Source organism: Haliaeetus leucocephalus, unplaced genomic scaffold, assembly GCF_000737465.1.
Source record: "Haliaeetus leucocephalus isolate CR32 unplaced genomic scaffold, Haliaeetus_leucocephalus-4.0 Scaffold228, whole genome shotgun sequence".
Taxonomy (NCBI): domain Eukaryota; kingdom Metazoa; phylum Chordata; class Aves; order Accipitriformes; family Accipitridae; genus Haliaeetus; species Haliaeetus leucocephalus.
Window position 1 is genome coordinate 21,273,885 of NW_010972664.1, and position 18,039 is coordinate 21,291,923.

Here is an 18,039-nt window from a genome sequence, read left to right on the forward strand (position 1 = left end):
CCCCAGGAACTAGGTAACAACATAAAGGAACCTGGGTACCAGGCTGGAGAACAAACTTTTTGAAATGGAGGAGAAGGGACAAGTACCAGCAGTGCAGAGGAAATACCAGACCACTCTGGAACTCCATGGATATGCAAACGTATGCAAGAAAACGATGTACTTGTATTTTTGCACTTTCCCTTCTGCAACAAGAAAAGTTCTTATTTCCCTGACTCTCACTTCAAGCCAACAAAAATCCACCACCACCTCTTCTTAGGTCAGAGCTTTCAAGGTGTTAATTATAAAATACAGAAGTTAAATGTCCTGAAAAATCAAAGTTAACTCATGCCTGGTAAGGCAACCTGTACGCCAAGAGAAAACAGTCTCACGAGTATGAACTTTGATTCAGTGGAGATAGAACCTGATGAGTATGCTGAATGCTTGCCTCTTGGAGGATGGGAAAGTCTTATTGGTAACAAGTCACTGCACAGAGCACTCTCTTATTGAGGTTGATTACTTTCATTCAAGGATTCATTTTCCAGGTATCAAAAGAATTTACATGATAGAGACAGAAAAAAATGAGTAGAAATGGAATTATAGTGATTGCATTGTCCTCTCATAGTACAAGTAAAAGGAGACATATAAAACAGTAATATATATGATCATTAAACCGTGTCTATGCTACTTCACAACAGCAAGTTTTGAGAATTACAGAACTCTATAGTTCATACCACCTTTTCTTCACCTTTCCTCTGTTTTTATTGCTATTTTATGTTCTGTTGGAAATGGGATTAATTCAGTGGCATGACATAACACAAGCACAAAAAAGCTCAAGGCACCTGAATCGGAGAAATGGAGATTTTACACTCACCCACCAATGCTTATGAATTTTAATGCTATCCACAGTACTTGAACAAACAACATGGGGTTTGCGTGGTACTGCTCCTGTGTAAACACATATCACACATCACCTAGAACACGAAAGCACACGAATACCTTTCCCCCAGCCAACGAACAAGTTTTGATGTACCATTTGAGGTACCCACAACTTTAATATGCAACTATAAAGGCAAGGCTTATGGTGTTGGCTGTATAAGTAGCTGCATATTCCACTCCTACCACAAGCAACTGACACTTCAGAAGTGCTCTAAATGACTACTTTCATGAATTAAAGATGATTCAAGTGTTCTGACCTACCTCCTCCTGATGTCACCTGGCACAAATCTGATAAACACTCAGAATACGGTTTTCAAGAGCCCTCACCCTTCTCTGTGAGCATGAACTGGATGAAAATAACATCCAAGTTACCTGGATTCCCCTGAACAAGATTCAGGACAAGCTAGAAAGCAGTCATGGCCTGACAAGCTCCGAGGATGATGTAACCTGGTTTGCCTACCTCATGCATTCCTCCTAAACACATATTTTTCCAGTGACCCAGATGTATTGCAATAGGAAACAGGGTTAGCTCAAAGAGCTTGCCAAATGAGGGCAACTGCTTGAGGATCAAGCGGGAGGATCAAGGCTTATCTTTCCATTACAGGAAGCCTTTTTCAAACCTCACCACATATTCCACACATGACTTGTTTCCGCACTGCTGTTTCAAAATTACTGGGCTGGGAACAAACCAAGGTAACCTAACTGTCAGGAGCACTTCTAAAATGCCTCTACAGAGAGCAGAAAGTCCAGAGGAGACTGCATCACATAAATGACAGAAAGCAAACACAAGATGTCATTAAATAACTCACTTCTTACAGACCTTAGGATTGAATAGATCATTAGCTTTCCTCAGCAGGTCAAATGATAATGAGCATCTATGTTCTCCTGTGCTTGTTGCTAAGGTTATGACCGAGTACTCTTGAAAATAAAATAAAATAAAGGTGGGGGGCAGGGGGGAAGAGAGAGAGAAAAAAAAAAGGGGGGGAAGCCAGACACTGAAATACAGGATCAGTGTATTTCATTAGGATTTTGACTTTAGCAATGCGGCTCATGTATCTGCAATTGCCTCAAATGTTAGAAGCTGCTTTTTGTCACCTGGCAGATAAATCCTCAGTTGACAAACACTGCTCTGAAGCAAGCCACAAGCAAAATAAAAGACTGCCGTGCCATTGAAATGCTCTGCACCTCCCAAGAACTGACAATTCAGGCACCACTTCACTTTGGTTGGGAATGCTTCATATAAGTAAGTACTAATACAGACTATGCCATAATAAGAGGTATGAGAAAGACTAGGACACAAGAGCCAAAACATTCTAGCAACTTAATTTTTTTCTTTGTATCAGAAATTGGAGATAAACCAGGCTGCAAGTACAACTACTCTAGCACATGAGCATTACACATTATGTGGCTGAAGACTGAGTGAAATTGAAAACATCACCCTACTGACACAAGAAAGGCTGCATGGAGGTCTCAAACTCTGCTTTTAAAACTCTTCTCTCCTCCTAAGTAATCTGTTTGAAGCACCATCCAGTTGAGCTTAACTGTGGCCAACATAAAGCAACAGCTATTGAATTCAAAGATTCACTCTTCTGGATTGTTCCTTGCAGGGAAAATACAAATATCCCTTCTCTATCATCCTCCCCCGCCTCAACAAACCCCAGATTAATCCTGAGTGGTTTCTACCAGCTTTCATTAATTTTTTTCATATATCACACACACTACATTTACAACGTGCATGTATAAACTGCAATCAACATTAGTCAGTCACAGTCCAAGTATTTCCCCTATTTACCACCAACACGATGATAGAAGCCAAGGAGATCATACATGCCAAATGCCAGACTAAGGGCAAAAGGAAAAAAAAAAAAAAAAAAAATCACAGGGCATACTCTGAAGAATATGTCAGCACCTAGTAAGATGCTAGAAGTTCTCCTGCACTGTCAGTCCCACCTGGAATCTAAGGAATCTAGGATAAAAAGGTTAAGAAGCTATTCCGGGTACTCATTCTTCTAGGATGACTAAATTTACTGGTCAGCATTTGGAAAAAGTGATGAACATGCTCATTTAAATTTTCATCTCCTGGCAGATCAGTGACAGTGCAGTGGTGGTTCTGGTGTGGTTTGCAGGTGTTTTTTTGCTTTTGTACTTTCTTTTTTTAATCCCGGATCATTTAATTGAGCTAGTTTTCAGATGGACTCCACATGATGAGCTGTATGAGCATAACTGAGAGGAAATACAGGAGTTTCTTAAATTAACGTTGCATTTGGAGAAATAAATGTGGAATTGCACTCTGAAGAAACTCACTTTACCCGCCTATTCAGGCTAAAAGCACATACATACATAAGCAATAAACATAAAATTAAGGAATATGCCTCCAGAATGCACTTCTCCTTATTGGAATTATCCCAAGGCATCAGTAGTGGGGCTATATGAGGTAAATAAGCCAGTCAATTTACTCAAGGGGATCATGTTTTCTTTACCTTATGACAGCACCCCACGGATGATGTTTCAGAGGTAGGTGCTACACACAGAGCTGTTACTGACAGGATGGCAGCTATGCAACGGTTCTGTCAAAAACCACTGAGGGAGTTGGAAAGCAAGAAAATGGATTTTAGCATTTCACGTGGATTATGCCTTCTTTCAGAGTGTGTTATTTAAACACCAGACTGTCAGCATGAGGCAAGATATGCCCTTCACCCTGGCTTAGCCATCTAGATTTAGACAACATAAAAGGTTCAAAGTCACACAGTTTTTGCCCTAGATTCAAAAAAGGTTATTTTACTTTTACTTAAAGTTACAACCAGCATGCACTTTACACGCGCTTATCAAGCGCCATGAGTGACCCACCTTCCTTCTCTTATCTTGAAGGCTGACATAGTACCTCAAAGATACAAAGACTTTGGACCTGCTTTCAAAGACAAAGTGAGAATTTGCAGCCTTCCTCCTCTAACTACTGAGTAGCCATGATACACTGGAAAAATTTGAAAAAGCAAAAAATACTGTAGTTGACCTAATTTGTATGAAGGAACGGTGACATCCAGTGGCCACACGTGCCTGTTCTTACTTGCAGTTTACAACCACATCCATTCCAAAACAGAGCTGTGGCTGCCACCAAAGTAAAGGAACCGTAAGCCTAGAGGTATAGCTGCAGTTTCACACAGGTAACTCCAGGGGGGTAAGAGCAGTTGAAGACTCAACTCCAGTGTTCAGAAAGATACCAATACTTAGTATTAGTGCTGCAAGCGTTGGGCAAAATATCTCCTTTCCTATCCCCTCACTGTGCATGACTGAGTTTGAGAACTGAGATCTGTCCCAAGACTTCTGTTCCTATACCTACTTGTCAAAACTTATCAAATTGTCCTGTAATGCTCATTACTCTTCAACGTAATACAGTATGATGTTGGTAGGAACTGCCAACTGGGTCAGCTGTGATGGTTACTTAAGGGCAGAAGTCAAGCCTCCCAATATAGATCAGACTTAAGAACTGTCCTGGGTCTTGTTCTAGGTCTTGTTCTAAGACAATTGGTTTGCATTGTCTACCTTTGATCATTAAAGAGTCTAGGTTATTAGGTGATGTGCTAAGCCTTTCCCCTTCATATATATTAAAAAAAAAAAAAAAAAGATGACATTTTCTGTCATAGTTTCCCCCTCTAAAGAGAAACTATAGTAAAGAAAAAGGTCACTCATGAACAGAATTTGGGTATGCCAGCCAATTCTTGTTTATTTTATGCCCTGTAAAGTCCTTAAGCTTTTAGCGTACTTCCAAGGAGAAATACTTCTATGAAGTTGGAAACAGCCACCCAACATCTAAAAGGTGGGATTGATTTGTGATCTTTGACACAGGTGATCTGTGGATATTTGAACCACAGCTCTCAAGCAGGGACTGTGCTATAAGCTGGATGGAAGATGGTTGGAAGATGAAAATTAACAATGTTGGGATGACTTGGCTGTCCTGCATACCTTACCATAAAAGCAAAAAGCAAAATCTTTGGAGATTCACTGTTTTCTTGCCTGTACGCTACCTTCCAGACCAAGCGGAAATTTCTGAATTGGGATATATCCATGACAGCATACTAGGCAAGATAATACACAATAATCATTCAAACTATATGCCTGCCTCAAGACAAACAATACAAGCTGCTTTCCGTCCAACACGGCAAGATGAGAGCAGTAGCTAGAGCTGGTAGAGAAATGACTTGGGAACAGAAGAGTGACTAACCAGACGTATTGGATGGTTCACTGGTCTAGAGACAAATCACGGAGCTTCCCGTTTCCACTGCATGCATCTACGACGCTGAGGATCTAGCCGCTGCTGCCTACTCCGCCCTTGCAAAGCCCTACTGCAGGCAGACAAAACTGCTGTTTCTATTAACACAACCTACTCAAAACCAGACACTGCTTACAACTACAACTAAGGAAATTCCCAGCATGTTGCGAGCCCTAACAGCAGTAACTGATAATGATTATCTGATGACTGGTGCCCTTTTTGAAATGAGCTTGGCAGGCCTCAGGCAAGGACTACAGAGATACCAACATCACAAAACTCCTCATAATTGGCATTAATTGCTCCTTTGTTGACAGCACAGCAGATCTGCCAAGGATTAAATGGATCGTCGTGACTAAATTCATCTGTAGTGATAGCCCTTCAGCACATTAGTAGACTGGTACAAAACATTCACATAGGCTCTGTCAATTCAAAGCTGGGCTCAAGGCTCTGTTAATTGAACTTTTTGTGCAAGATTTTTTTAAATTTTTTTTTTAAAACAAATTCAATTAAGAAACCAAATGGTTCAACTACAAGTACTCCATTTTAACAGGGAACAGAACGGACGGTCCTCACGTGAGGACTCATCTGTACACTCCCACAAGAAAGGATGGTGATATTCATGCCTCTTTGAAGGTAGAAGATATATCTCTTCCTAACAGGGATATGAACCTGGAGAAACACCAACCATTCAGCAAAGCCCAAACTTGCAAATCAGCCGGTTGCTCCCTTCTTCCAAATTTCTTCATTGCAGTTTAATACACTGCTGCCAAAGGGCACACGAGGTAGTGCTCAGCAGCTTATAGAAGCAGCTCAACATTTATCTCCTGCACATTTATTTTAAACCTCAGTCTAAGTCTATGGGAGTAAATTTCCATCCTGAGTCTGCATGGACTTTTGGCTGCATGCCCTTACAGCTATGGCTAAGTAAGACTAGAAATCAATTAGAGCATGCAGAAGGGCCAGCTCAGCCTCCAAAAAAGAGTCAGCACATTGCCTATTAGTGATCTCTCTGTGCTTCCATACATGCTTTCTTTGACCCCTCTGAATACCAAGCCACCTTAAAGGGGCTTAAAGGGGAGGGGGGAGGGGAGGTTGGTTTACATAACCAAAGATGCAATTACTCAACAAAAACTGTATTTACTTTACTTTCATATGATTTGATGCAGGAACAAATCTCTCCAGTGACTTCTCTTCCTCTTTTGGGCACGGGTATGGATTGATCAGACTATTAAACACTCAAAAACATCCATACAAGAAAACCTGACAGTTATGAAATACCACAAAGAAAGATCTAAACCAGAAATAAAGAGGAAAAAAAAGAAAGGGGGGGGGGCGTAGGGATTAGGAACTCATTTCAGGTTTTACACAGCTGAATAATTTTACTCAGCAGCCACTGATCTAAGAAGTTAGCTCATGCTGTAAAACATTGGGGAATACTCTCAGCAAAGGAGCCAGAGGGATTATTCAGTATGTCCATGTCCGCCCTCCCTTGGAGCGTGGCTTAAAAGGTTCTCAGCAGAATTAGGCTAAAAAAGACAGGCAGCAAGACCATCTATCTCCCCGTGCTTCAGTAAACCAACATCTACATTTATATATCATGCTAAACACAAGGCAGTCCCTGAAATTGAGGAAAAGTAGCAGAAATCAAACCAGAAATGTACGCCTTCCTAATAAAGTCTGATCACCCAGTGGCAAGCTGACAGGTGAACCGGGCATCTTGTTCAAGACCTTAACCTAAGGCAGAATACCAAAACTATCAAACACAGCAGAGTTGGCTAGCCCTGTAATTCTGCCAATTTTCTCCAAGGATTACCTAAAAAACAACCACAAGTCACAGAAATACAGCATGGAAAAGACTTGTGACTGCTTCCACCAAGTGACTCTTCCATACGCAACTCAGCCCATAATTTGGTTGTTCTTCCTTCCCCTCTGGTTCATTCCACCAGTTGTAATTACACATTTTGGACTACTGAAAAGCACATTACAGCTACAAAAGTCAGTGCCCTGCTATCAGATATCTCATACAGCTTCAGAAAAAAAAGAAATCAGAATCTACTCTGGCAAATTCATTAAGGAAGAGTCTTTCAGAAGAACTGGGTTATATAGCAGGTCTGACAAATGTCTGTAAACTTACAAAAAAAAAAAAAAAAAAAGAATTGATGGGGAAAGAGTTTAAAGAAACAACCTGAATGCCAAGCCTGTCAACTGTCATGTTAATATATATTACGTGCTCTCTTTGAGCTCTCAAACTAGAAATCATTAGTCAAACATGATTAATACGTAGTCAGTACTCAGAACAACTTTTATATATAAACATACACATATAAAGGTATAAATATACGTGTGCACACACATGTATGTGCATATATATACACACACACACTCCTATATAGGATATAACTATATAAAGGAAATACAAATTCAAAGATGCTCAGACAAGAGGGAGTCACCCAGTCACAGAAAACAAGGGAGAAGAAATCAGCCAAAGCCATGTTTGATACAAGACTTCCATGCTGCTAAGGCTGGATTGCTTTTGGCAAAAGCAGGAAGGAAGCTTAAGTCAATGGGAGATGTAAAAAGGAGAGTTCATCACAAGGAGAAAGGAAAGATAGGGAGCTCAAACACTTGAACCAGTTCCACAGATAGCTCCTAGAAAAAGCTCTACAAACTAGCTACAACTTTGATGCAGTTAAGGAATAGTCTTACTAGCAAGTGTTATTTAGAACTGTTTCTGTTGTTTCCAGTTTCCTAATCAAGAATTAAACCCCCTGTTTTCCTAGAATAAAGCCAGTTTTAAGGTTGCCCAGTGCCTAAAAATGCCTAGCAATTAAAATGAACTAAAGTGGCTATTAGGCACATAGCTTTCAAAGAGTGCCAGTCTGACTGGATTTGGAGAAATCCTTTGAGGTACCTCTAAATCGAAACAGATTTAAGCTTCTCGGGTATTAGCCAAAAAACAAAGAAAAGTCTCCGGGCTGAGAGACACTGGTGTCAGGCACCAGGGAAGAAGGGAGAAGTCTAAGGAATGCTCCAGCTGGAAGAAACAGGTGGAGTGATCACAGCGGCACAAAAACCTTTATGCAAGAAAATGCTTGATATATAGGTATCAAAATTAAGTTCATTAGTGAACCATTTCATTAAACAGATCAGCAGTATAATAGTTACCTCTGAAATTTTCCCATCAGTGCTAGACTTGAGTTAATTAGCATAAACACAGACTAATGGCAGTGGACTGTTAAGTTCTTCATGCAGACAGACAACAATTGCAAGCCCCACTTAACACTATGCCACTGCACTCTCCGCTATACGTTCCTTGGATTTTTACATTGCTCTTCCCATTAGACTTGGCTTCAGGAATTGCTTTATATAAAGCTCTGGGTACCTAACATCTAACTCTGCAACTGTTCCTACATGTCCTTCCTGGTTACCAGTGGGACATGACACTTTTCTCTCTTTTCCTCCGCTCTTCAAAGAGCCAGCTTGAGTATGAGAGTAATAGGAAGAAAGAGACATTATTGCTCCCCAAACTGACAAAATCAGGAGAAGAAACATTATTCTTCCTTCCCAGATGAGCTTCAGAACACCAACTTGCTGCTCTCTAGAGCTTTTCCCAAACAGCAGCTAACGAACTCATACACAGTTATCTTCACATGCTGCCACCTACATGGAAATATTTGCAAGCCAATTACGTATCATTTTGTACTGAACTGCAAAGAGACCTTGCAACCTCAACTGCAATATTAGGCTGCTGATGTCCTGCTGGGTGCACCTTTGCCCTAGGGACTAGTTTACATTTGTCCCATTTTGCAACAAGGTAGCAGTGGAAATCTCAAAGGCACCGAGCAGAGGCATGAAGAGAGAAGAGCAGAAAGTAATCCTGGAATCACAGAATGGTTTGGGTTGGAAGGGACCTTAAAGATCACCTCGTTCCAACCCCCCTGCCATGGGCAGGGACACCTTCCACTAGACCAGGTTGCTCAAAGCCCCATCCAGCCTGGCCTTGGACACTGCCAGGGATGGGGAATCCACAACTTCTCCGGGCAACCTGTTCTAGTGCCTCACCACCCTCACAGTAAAGAACTTCTTCCTTACATCTAATCTAAATCTACCCTCTTTCCATTTAAAGCCATTACTCCTTGTCCTATCACTACATGCCCTTGTAAAAAGTCTCCCTCCAGGTACTGAAAGATGTGAAATGAAATAATGTGAAAGAAAGCTTCTCACTGAAGCATTAAGATTGACTGGCCATGGATACAGACTGCATTAAAAAAATACCAAAACTAATGTTGCCAAGAATCAGCCACATGGAGGTAAAACAGTAAAGTGGAAAATGCAGTCTCAAGCTCAACATCAAGTTAAAGATTTCCAAAAGACTTTTACTGAAGTTACTGTTAAACAAAGGCTCCTGGAATAGTGTTCTGAGAAGTTTTAACACTTCCCCTGTTTGCAGAAGGTTTCTAAAAGCCATTAGATAAGGCATTTGTCTTCTGCTTGTCTCATGAAATTCTACTTCACTCTAGCCAAATTACAAGCTGGTTAAAAAAGCAAGCAAAAACCCCCAAACGAGCACAATATAGTTTAAAAAACTACGCCGCACTACCAACAAAACAGCAACAGCCATATAACACTGGAAATGCTTGCTATCGCCAGGCGAGGGTAAGGAAAGAAGGGGAAAGGCTGATCTTAAAAAATAATAAAAAAGTTAAATCGCATTCTCCTTGATTCCTGCAAAGTGATTTTGCAAGCTTTCCATAGGCACAGGCAAGGCACAGGGCCAGGTCCCCCCCCAAGCACCTCTCAGAGACGCAAGAACAGAGCTCCTCCAATTATTGCTCTGTGCACTGCACAAGACTGCAGCGACCTGCCACCAAAAACTTATCCTGGAGATGTCAACTCCTTCTCTAGCTCCAAAGACCATGAAGTGGGTGGGTTGCCTCTCCCATTCTGTTGACCCACTTTGTGACAACAGCAGTTAATAGCTTTCTAGTAGCTACCAGCTCTCATATACAGTCCTTTGCAACGTTGTGGACACATGTATACTAGCATTTGAAGACAACTAAGGATGTAATCTGCTTTAAAAAATGAAAAATTATCATATAATTTATATAAATTATCATATAATTTATATAAATATTTATAACTACATATAAAAAAAATCAGAGGAAGTTCAGAAGGTCATCTAGCCCATTTCCCCACCTCACAGCCTACATTAACTCCCATGCAGACCAGAAAGACCTTTTTTTTTGTTTTTGTTTTTTTTTTAAAAACACTTCATGGACAGCCCTGCTTTAAGCATGAGGTTGGACCAGATGCCATCTTGAGGTCCATTTCATCCTGAATTCTCCTATGATTCGTAAAATCCTGATACATACATAGACAAGGAAGCTGTTTATAACTTCACATTAAAACAAAACCTTGTAACCGCTTTTTATAAAGCCCAAAGAATTTTTATATCTAGACTGAAAGAAAACATAAATGGCTGTGTCTACTTCCTTGAGATTTAGTAAATACAGCTATTCGCTCCTTCTTCTGGAGCATAAGCATTCTGACAAATGCTCCAATCACACGATCATACATTATTCTCTCCTCTGGTCAGCCTGTACATGGAACAGATGCACAAGGAAGGAGACAAGCATGCAGACACTGGGTCTGGGAAAAGTCATGAGTGCTTTAAATCTACAGTGTTTAACGCTGAATTCTAGAAAACATACCTGCACGTATGGAAAGGTAGTGCTAGAATGTACACATGAAGCCCAGCTGTACACCACTAAATTAAAGAAGAGGTGGTGAGTATCCAAATCTGTTACGCTGTTGTTGTGCTACACTAATAACACTACTCCTCATGGACCACACACTTCGATACTGAAAAAGATCTGCTCCAACATTATCTGCTGGGCACCGCTATGGCATCTTCTCAAGGTTATCACGTCTACTATCTTCACACTCCTGTCTCTAGAAATTCAGACAGTTCAGTTATACCCCAGATGGTTACCAGGAGGCATTGCCTTGTTTTTCATTCTTACCTTCTCTCCACTAGAGTAGAAGAAATAACGCAATCGGACAATGTTACAATGATCCAACTTTCTCATAATCTGGAGCTCTCGGTTCTGAAACAAGAGAAAAGCAAACAATTAAGGAAAACTTTTCTCACAATGAGTACTGTAATGTCTTAATATACAGATATAGGAGCTGAGAAAACTATGAACCAAAGAACAACTAAAGTTGGAAAGAGGCAACAGCTTTCACACATTTATTAGTCTTTCTTCCAATTACTTTATCACTGAGAATATTGACATCTTTGAGTACTTTCTCCTTCTAAAATAATGGTCCACAATCCCTCACAAAATCCAAGAACTACCTACTTACTTTACCAAAGTTTCAGTAGTAAAAGGCAAGAAAACATTTAACTTTCCATTTTTATTTTCTGATCTCACAGTAATACAATATATCAGCCAGAATGGTTGGAAGCCTATCCCCCTTGAATACTGTAAAAATAATGTAAACAACGTAAAAGCAAACATAACATTTCCACCTACATTCCTGCCCTCTTCCACACTGCAAAAGAGGTTTGGGATGGAGTATAATTTCCTGTACCATTCTCTTGGCAATACCAACAAAAAGCACCTGAAATTGAGTAGGCAACTCAGTTCCCACTTTCATTCAACCAAGGTTTATGCAGGTTTAGGCAGACAGAGTAACAGTGTTATTTTCCCATTTTGTATCAACCCAAAAAAGCTGTTAAAACAAAATCAGTTCATTACATGCATGGTAAACTGGGGACTTCACTGCAATATCCACCATAACTGAGCCCTAAACAAATGAGGGATGTTATAGCCTAACAGATAAAAATAAGTGAAATGTTGACTTGCAGGTATGAATAAAAAAAAAGCAAGTAAAATTAGCACAGCTATGTTTGTTATACTTCATTCCACAGTTGTTGCTACAATACTCCTTTCTCCTATGGTCACATTTACACATCACTGTTTTTCCTTCCTCAATTACTATACAATCTGCAGCTTCAAACCCAGAAGGTATTCCAATTTTTACTTAGATCACAGGGTTGCTAATCATGCATCCTAACTAGCTAGGACCAATACACTAGACAAATACACTAGTCCTAGTAGCATCATTAACTCTGGCCAACTTCAGGAACATTTGGGAAGAAAATTCTTTAGCCACCACCCATTTTTATAGTGAAATGCACAAAACTAACACCTACATTGTGCGCTGCTGTTGAAATAAGGATTTCGTATTCTATGTGTATCAGAGGGTCACTTATGGTGCCTATCACTACGATTAAAGCTTAACGAACTCTGCAAGAACGACTCAGAGCTTCTAATGTGAAGATGGCTACGAACTCTGCTTTTAATTCCTCTAAGCCATATAGCCTTAAAAAAAGAGAGGTGTTAGATAGGATGCAGTATCATTCATCCTATCATCCCTGCCACCCACTGACTGAAAAAATACTTCAGTATTAGCCAGCTCTTTACAAACACGAGTGACATCTCGCACAATTATCAGTTGGCAATAATCCAGCCAGTAGTTAAGGAGAAAGCAAGTCCTTCCCTGAGCCTGCCCAGCTTCTGAACAGATTAAAGCGTAAGTCTGTTAGGTGCACACCATGACAGGCCTATTCTATCCTGAAGGATGAAGAGAGAAAGTCAGAGAAAGCTGGGAGAGACCTTTGAGGCTTTCATGTATCTCCTGAAACCCTGTGGAGTGAATTTATGAAAGAGGAATACAGGCTTCATCACATAACCTCGTCAACAGCCCTCACGTATCACAGAGAAAAGCGTTCTCCTGGTAGGAACAGGAGCTCAGATATCCTCCACTATTCATTCTTTATTAAATGCTATCCAATAGAAGTCACTTTTGAGAGTCACGGCTGGGGTTCCTGTGACGCATGGCACAGTTCAGACTTCAGACCGACAAAGACCGCATCCTCTCATCTCGCCTGAACCACGTGCCGCTGCTGGCTCAGTGGTGTCTCCCTGGACCTTACAACCTGGGGCAGGTTTCAACTAGCGAGCCAAAGTAGGGATGGCTGTAGATCCCATCGGTCACCGAAACATCACTTATGAGAAGAGATTAATTTCTCTAGTTGGCTTTTACAGTGCTTAACAGCGTTACTAGAGGACTGCACCTAACACTGCAAGCTCCAGCACCTCAACCGAAGTCCACCAGCAATTCATAGCACAATGTAAGGCAAGTCATTTCTTCCTCTCTTTCTCCCACTGGCTGGGAGATGGGAATAATACCTTTTATCTCATGGAATTACTGGAAGAAACACGAATACACTAAGCATTAACGTGCAAATATTATTTTGGCAATATCTCTACTACCTCCTTAAAATACCCATACTTACTCTAAGGTTATCCCTTCATGTTCTTTAGATAGTACGTATATGCCAATCGGATACACTGGGAAAAAAATAATCAGAAGTTATTCTAACACTAGGCTGAAGTTATATTTATAGCTTAGTATCTCATCCTAGCACAAGCACAGTCTGTGCCCACTTTGATGCCTTCCACTCTGATCCATCTCCTTCTGCTCTCATCCTGACCATCTGCTGCAGCTGCACAAACAGTGCTTCGAGAGGTGCTAATATCAGGGATAACTCATAAACCAGTTACACAGTAACCTATATCTCGCATCCTGTGACTAGACATAAGGCAACAAATTTAAACTGTCATCTTAGTCAAATAGTCACCTCGGCCATCTTAAAACCAAGCTGACTTCTCATCACCACTCCCTGGTGGAGTTAAAACTCGAAATACTCCAACACTTGCAAAGCTCGAATTGGATGTGGTGGGGGAACAGCTACTGATGTTCATGTAACAGAATGATGCTTTAAAGAATTCATTTTTTCTCAGATGAATACTTCAAGTAGTCTCACTTTACCATGTATTTCCCTGTACACATCTTAAATAACTAACAGCCTTTTCACATTATAATGTGGGCTATTAATTACTGGTGCACAAATGCACGGGGCGGCGGGGGGAACAGATTATAAACTGGGAACCTTTAGTGAAGTGAACAGTGACAGATGTCCTACACCGAGTACAAGAGAGAAAATGCATGTCTAAATATAATGCAAACTAAAACCATTTAAAAACATGCTGATGAGAAAGGCTGACAGTGCATGATCAAAATACAGAGTGGATGAAAACATAAAGCTTGTGCTTATCCTTAACTCATCATTTTTGTCTTCCAAGACACATGGATGTAAAGTCAAAGACTCAAGGAGGAAGTTGTTATTCTTTCCTGTTCTCCCACCCATTCACATGAAGAGAAGGGTTTAGTTTTCTTACTGAATGGAAGTACCAGGCCTGGTAAGCACTGAAGAAAGCAATACCCTTCAGCGCCAGCCTCACCACAGGAGAGGACCCAGAAGACTTCAGTTCACACGGAAACACAGAGCTCCTGCAGCACACATTCCTCCAAGAAGCTGCAAACCAACGGGACCATGAACAGATTACTCAGCAGATTCCTGTTGCAGTTTGATTTCTTTATCCAGAATAATTTCTTTACCCAGAAGGCAAGGGGCCGCTGACACACAACTCCAGAAGACTGCTTTACAACCAGTGCATTTGAGCCCTTCTGACTACTGAAGCAAACCCAACGTGACAAAACCCTGGTCATCACTTCTGAAAACAACTTTCCTAGCCCAGACTGCCTAGATCTGTTCATTATACTGAAGAAATCTGGTTGCTCATCAAGGTTAAAGATTGCCAAGACAACATCAGGTTTATAACTTCAAAGCATAGCCAATAAAGCTCATGCATGAAGTCTCATGCCTTCTCTCCAAAGTTACAGTCCCAATTCCTCATAGCTGTGCGAATGCTGCAGTTGATATAAAACCATTAAAACAAGATCACTTCTGCCTCACTATTGTAATCTGCTATTACAGATTAGGATAACCATCACCCCCCTGCTTCCCTCCCCATCCAGAGATTTCTAGAGCTGTGTCAGTTTGCATTCATCACCCCTAACACCTGGATCTTTGCCTTTTCACCCTCCCCTACTTCACCCCTCCTGTGCCGCCGCCTCCTTTTTTACAACAGGGGATAAAATGACTGGATCAGAGATGATGCATTATGGACTTGCAACTTCCCGAAATGAACAAGAACAAATGAAGGTGGAAGGTTTTGTACAGCTCATGTCAGCATGACATTATCAATATATACCCAATGAAGTGTAGAAATATCACCTGGATCCAGTTCAGAAGAGAATTCCTTAGAGTTTCCTTAGCTAAAGGGCATGCTGGGTTTTGATTTTTTTTTTTCTTCTGAAATGCTTGTTTAAAGTCTCAACAAGGTTCTTTGAGGATTATGTTCAAAGCAGATGAAATGAGAGAAATTATAAATTTGTATTTTTGCCTTGTGTCACACCAAGGACATGACCTGGTTCTTGTGAACGGGTAAGATTGTGTACATCTTGTCCTTTTAAGAAAGGATATCTTTTTGATGGAAAGGCAGGATAAGCTACCAATCTATTTCAACAAGCAACTTCAGCATCGGTCTTCTTGCTCAAATCAAGTAAGGCCAGCAACTAAAGTTAATGCTCATTTTTGCACTTTTGGAACTAAGTTTTATTCTTCTTGGAGTAATACCTTCAAATGCTGAAGCTCGGTATCTCGTGTTCTTCTATCAGGTTGGGAAAACAGAAAATGAAGGGTAATTGTCACATGAACTCTGGCATTACAGATAGATGGAAGCAGCACAGGTAGATCCCAACTTCTCAGTATACACAATCCTCCTCTTACACATACCATGTTTACAGCTCCCTCCTTTCTCCTGCTTCCATCATAACCTTCTCCACTCTACCACATTTCTTGTTGTTCAGTAAAGGTTTTCCCACAGCGAAGAACCGGAGCAGGCAGCCATGAGCAGGCCAAGTTGGGGAAGAAACTTGTTTCCAGCGGGAGGCATGAAGGCAGTGATGAAGCAGCAAGGCTTGCTTTTTTCCCCCCTGCTTCCTTCCACTTGAACAGCCTGAATGACTAGTCACCTCCACTCACCTTCACCTGCTGCACTGCTGAGCCTGCCCAGAGAACCCGCTCAGGCTGAGGCCCTGAGAGATTTAAAGCATTTTCATACAGCAGGAAGAAGCCTCTTTATCCTGACTGTCTCCCAGTCTCCAAGAAAAAGGCTGGACTCCAAGCACAGGGCAGCACACGCATGCTGACAAAGGTCTTTCAACGTGATCCTAGCCAGCTACGCTCAATGCCTTGCAGAGACAGCTGCTTGCAGAACATTTGAGCCATACCTCCTAAACTCAGCTTTGTAAAATGTACCAAGACAAAACACTCCAGACCATAGAGGAAGCCACTGTACTCGCCGTAAGCTGCCTGTGGTACAGAAATAGCACCTGACAGGTTACCAAGGGGTAGTGGGATCACCAAGATCAGCGTATTTTCACTAATATTGTTACTAAAGCTCCAATCCTAGTATGTCTGGTTTATCCTAAGCTTAGTAGGACAGACTGCAAAATAAAAGCTGTACCACCTCTCTAAAAATTCCAGAAGCTGCCTGACCCATTCCTCCAAAGGTGGATTTCAAACACCACCAATCGCAAGGCTACTTTTAACACCGTCTTGCTGTCAGCAGAAGTAGTACAGAAATTATTCTATGGCTCTCAGAACTAACTGCCTTTCACATATATATGATAATTCAGGCATTTTACAGAATAAAGGCTAATTCCTACATTCTTCTGTATTTGCCCCAAGCTATCACTGAAATAAATCGGTGCTTGGAGGAAAAAGAAGTGCGAGAGGGGATTTACTACAGAGGCCTGGGCTGGGAATCTGCCCATGCCAGTCATCAGTAGCTAGCCACCCGTGACAAGTCTGTTTTGTAGGCAAGCAATTTCAAGCAGAGATAAATGTCAACAGGGATCAGAGTTTTTCTCATTTACATTTGAGGTGCAGATTAAGACAAAGCCCCAGTCTCTCTCTCCTGCCAGTGACGGCATATTTCCAACACCAGCAGATCTAAGTTGAGAAGGTCTCCATTTTTAGCACACCTGTTAGTTGCAAACTCATACAATTACGACCTTTAATCCAGAAATATAGGAGAATACCAACGAACAAATACTGTTTATTAAATATCTGTATCTATGACATACCAAGAGCTGTAATACCACAACAACCGCCACCCAGTTAGTGCCGGTCCATCAACGATTGTTAAATACTTGCAACCCAGCAGACCTAACGCAGAGGTCAGAAAGTCCAGATATCACGTCCTGCTCCAACCTCTACCGATGTAACACGTGCATGTGCCTAGAAGCAGCTTTGAGAGTCAGCATTTGTAAAAGTACTTGGACTTCTATCGTCCAAAAAGTCCTAGCGACATAGGTACAATACTAATTAACATATTGTTAACGTTTAGGGCTTTCCTAAGGGGGGAAAAATAAAAATAAAAAAAAAAAATCCGTGATAGCCATCAGCAGTTCACAGTACAAATATAAAATTGCTGCTTTAAATACTTGCACCCCCCACCCCTTCCTCGCACCTCTTCCTGCCTGCCATTCACAGGAATCCCAACTCTCATACAAGGGAAAACCCAAACGCTAAGTGCCCATACAACATGAGAATAACGAGTTCGCATGTACTGTGCCACGCAAGCGGGATGAGCGGAGGAAGCTGTGGGGGGGTCCAAGATCCAGAATGCTTGTGCATACATTCCTGTGCAACCCAGTGCATTGCAGTTGCATCATGCTCTGTTTTACTACATAACTAAAAGCAAGGCAGAGGCTCCAAACCCAGCTTCATTCCACTACCATGTTCCGCAACGCCGCCAAACTTCCCACTATTTGTCCTCACGTAAAAATCTGGTAATTAAGATCCTGAAGCAACA

The 18,039-nt window shown here is 41.2% G+C and overlaps 1 protein-coding gene across 3 annotated transcripts in view; it reads right to left on the reverse strand.

The window, feature by feature from the left end:
- GSK3B (glycogen synthase kinase 3 beta) overlaps nucleotides 1–18,039 on the reverse strand; it is a 151,433-nt gene that overhangs the window by 56,243 nt on the left and 77,151 nt on the right. For all 3 annotated transcript variants that reach the window (XM_010567463.1, XM_010567462.1, XM_010567465.1), the window contains one exon: nucleotides 11,206–11,289. In XM_010567463.1, the coding sequence (XP_010565765.1) occupies nucleotides 11,206–11,289 (84 nt within the window). The remainder of the gene's footprint in view (nucleotides 1–11,205; nucleotides 11,290–18,039) is intronic.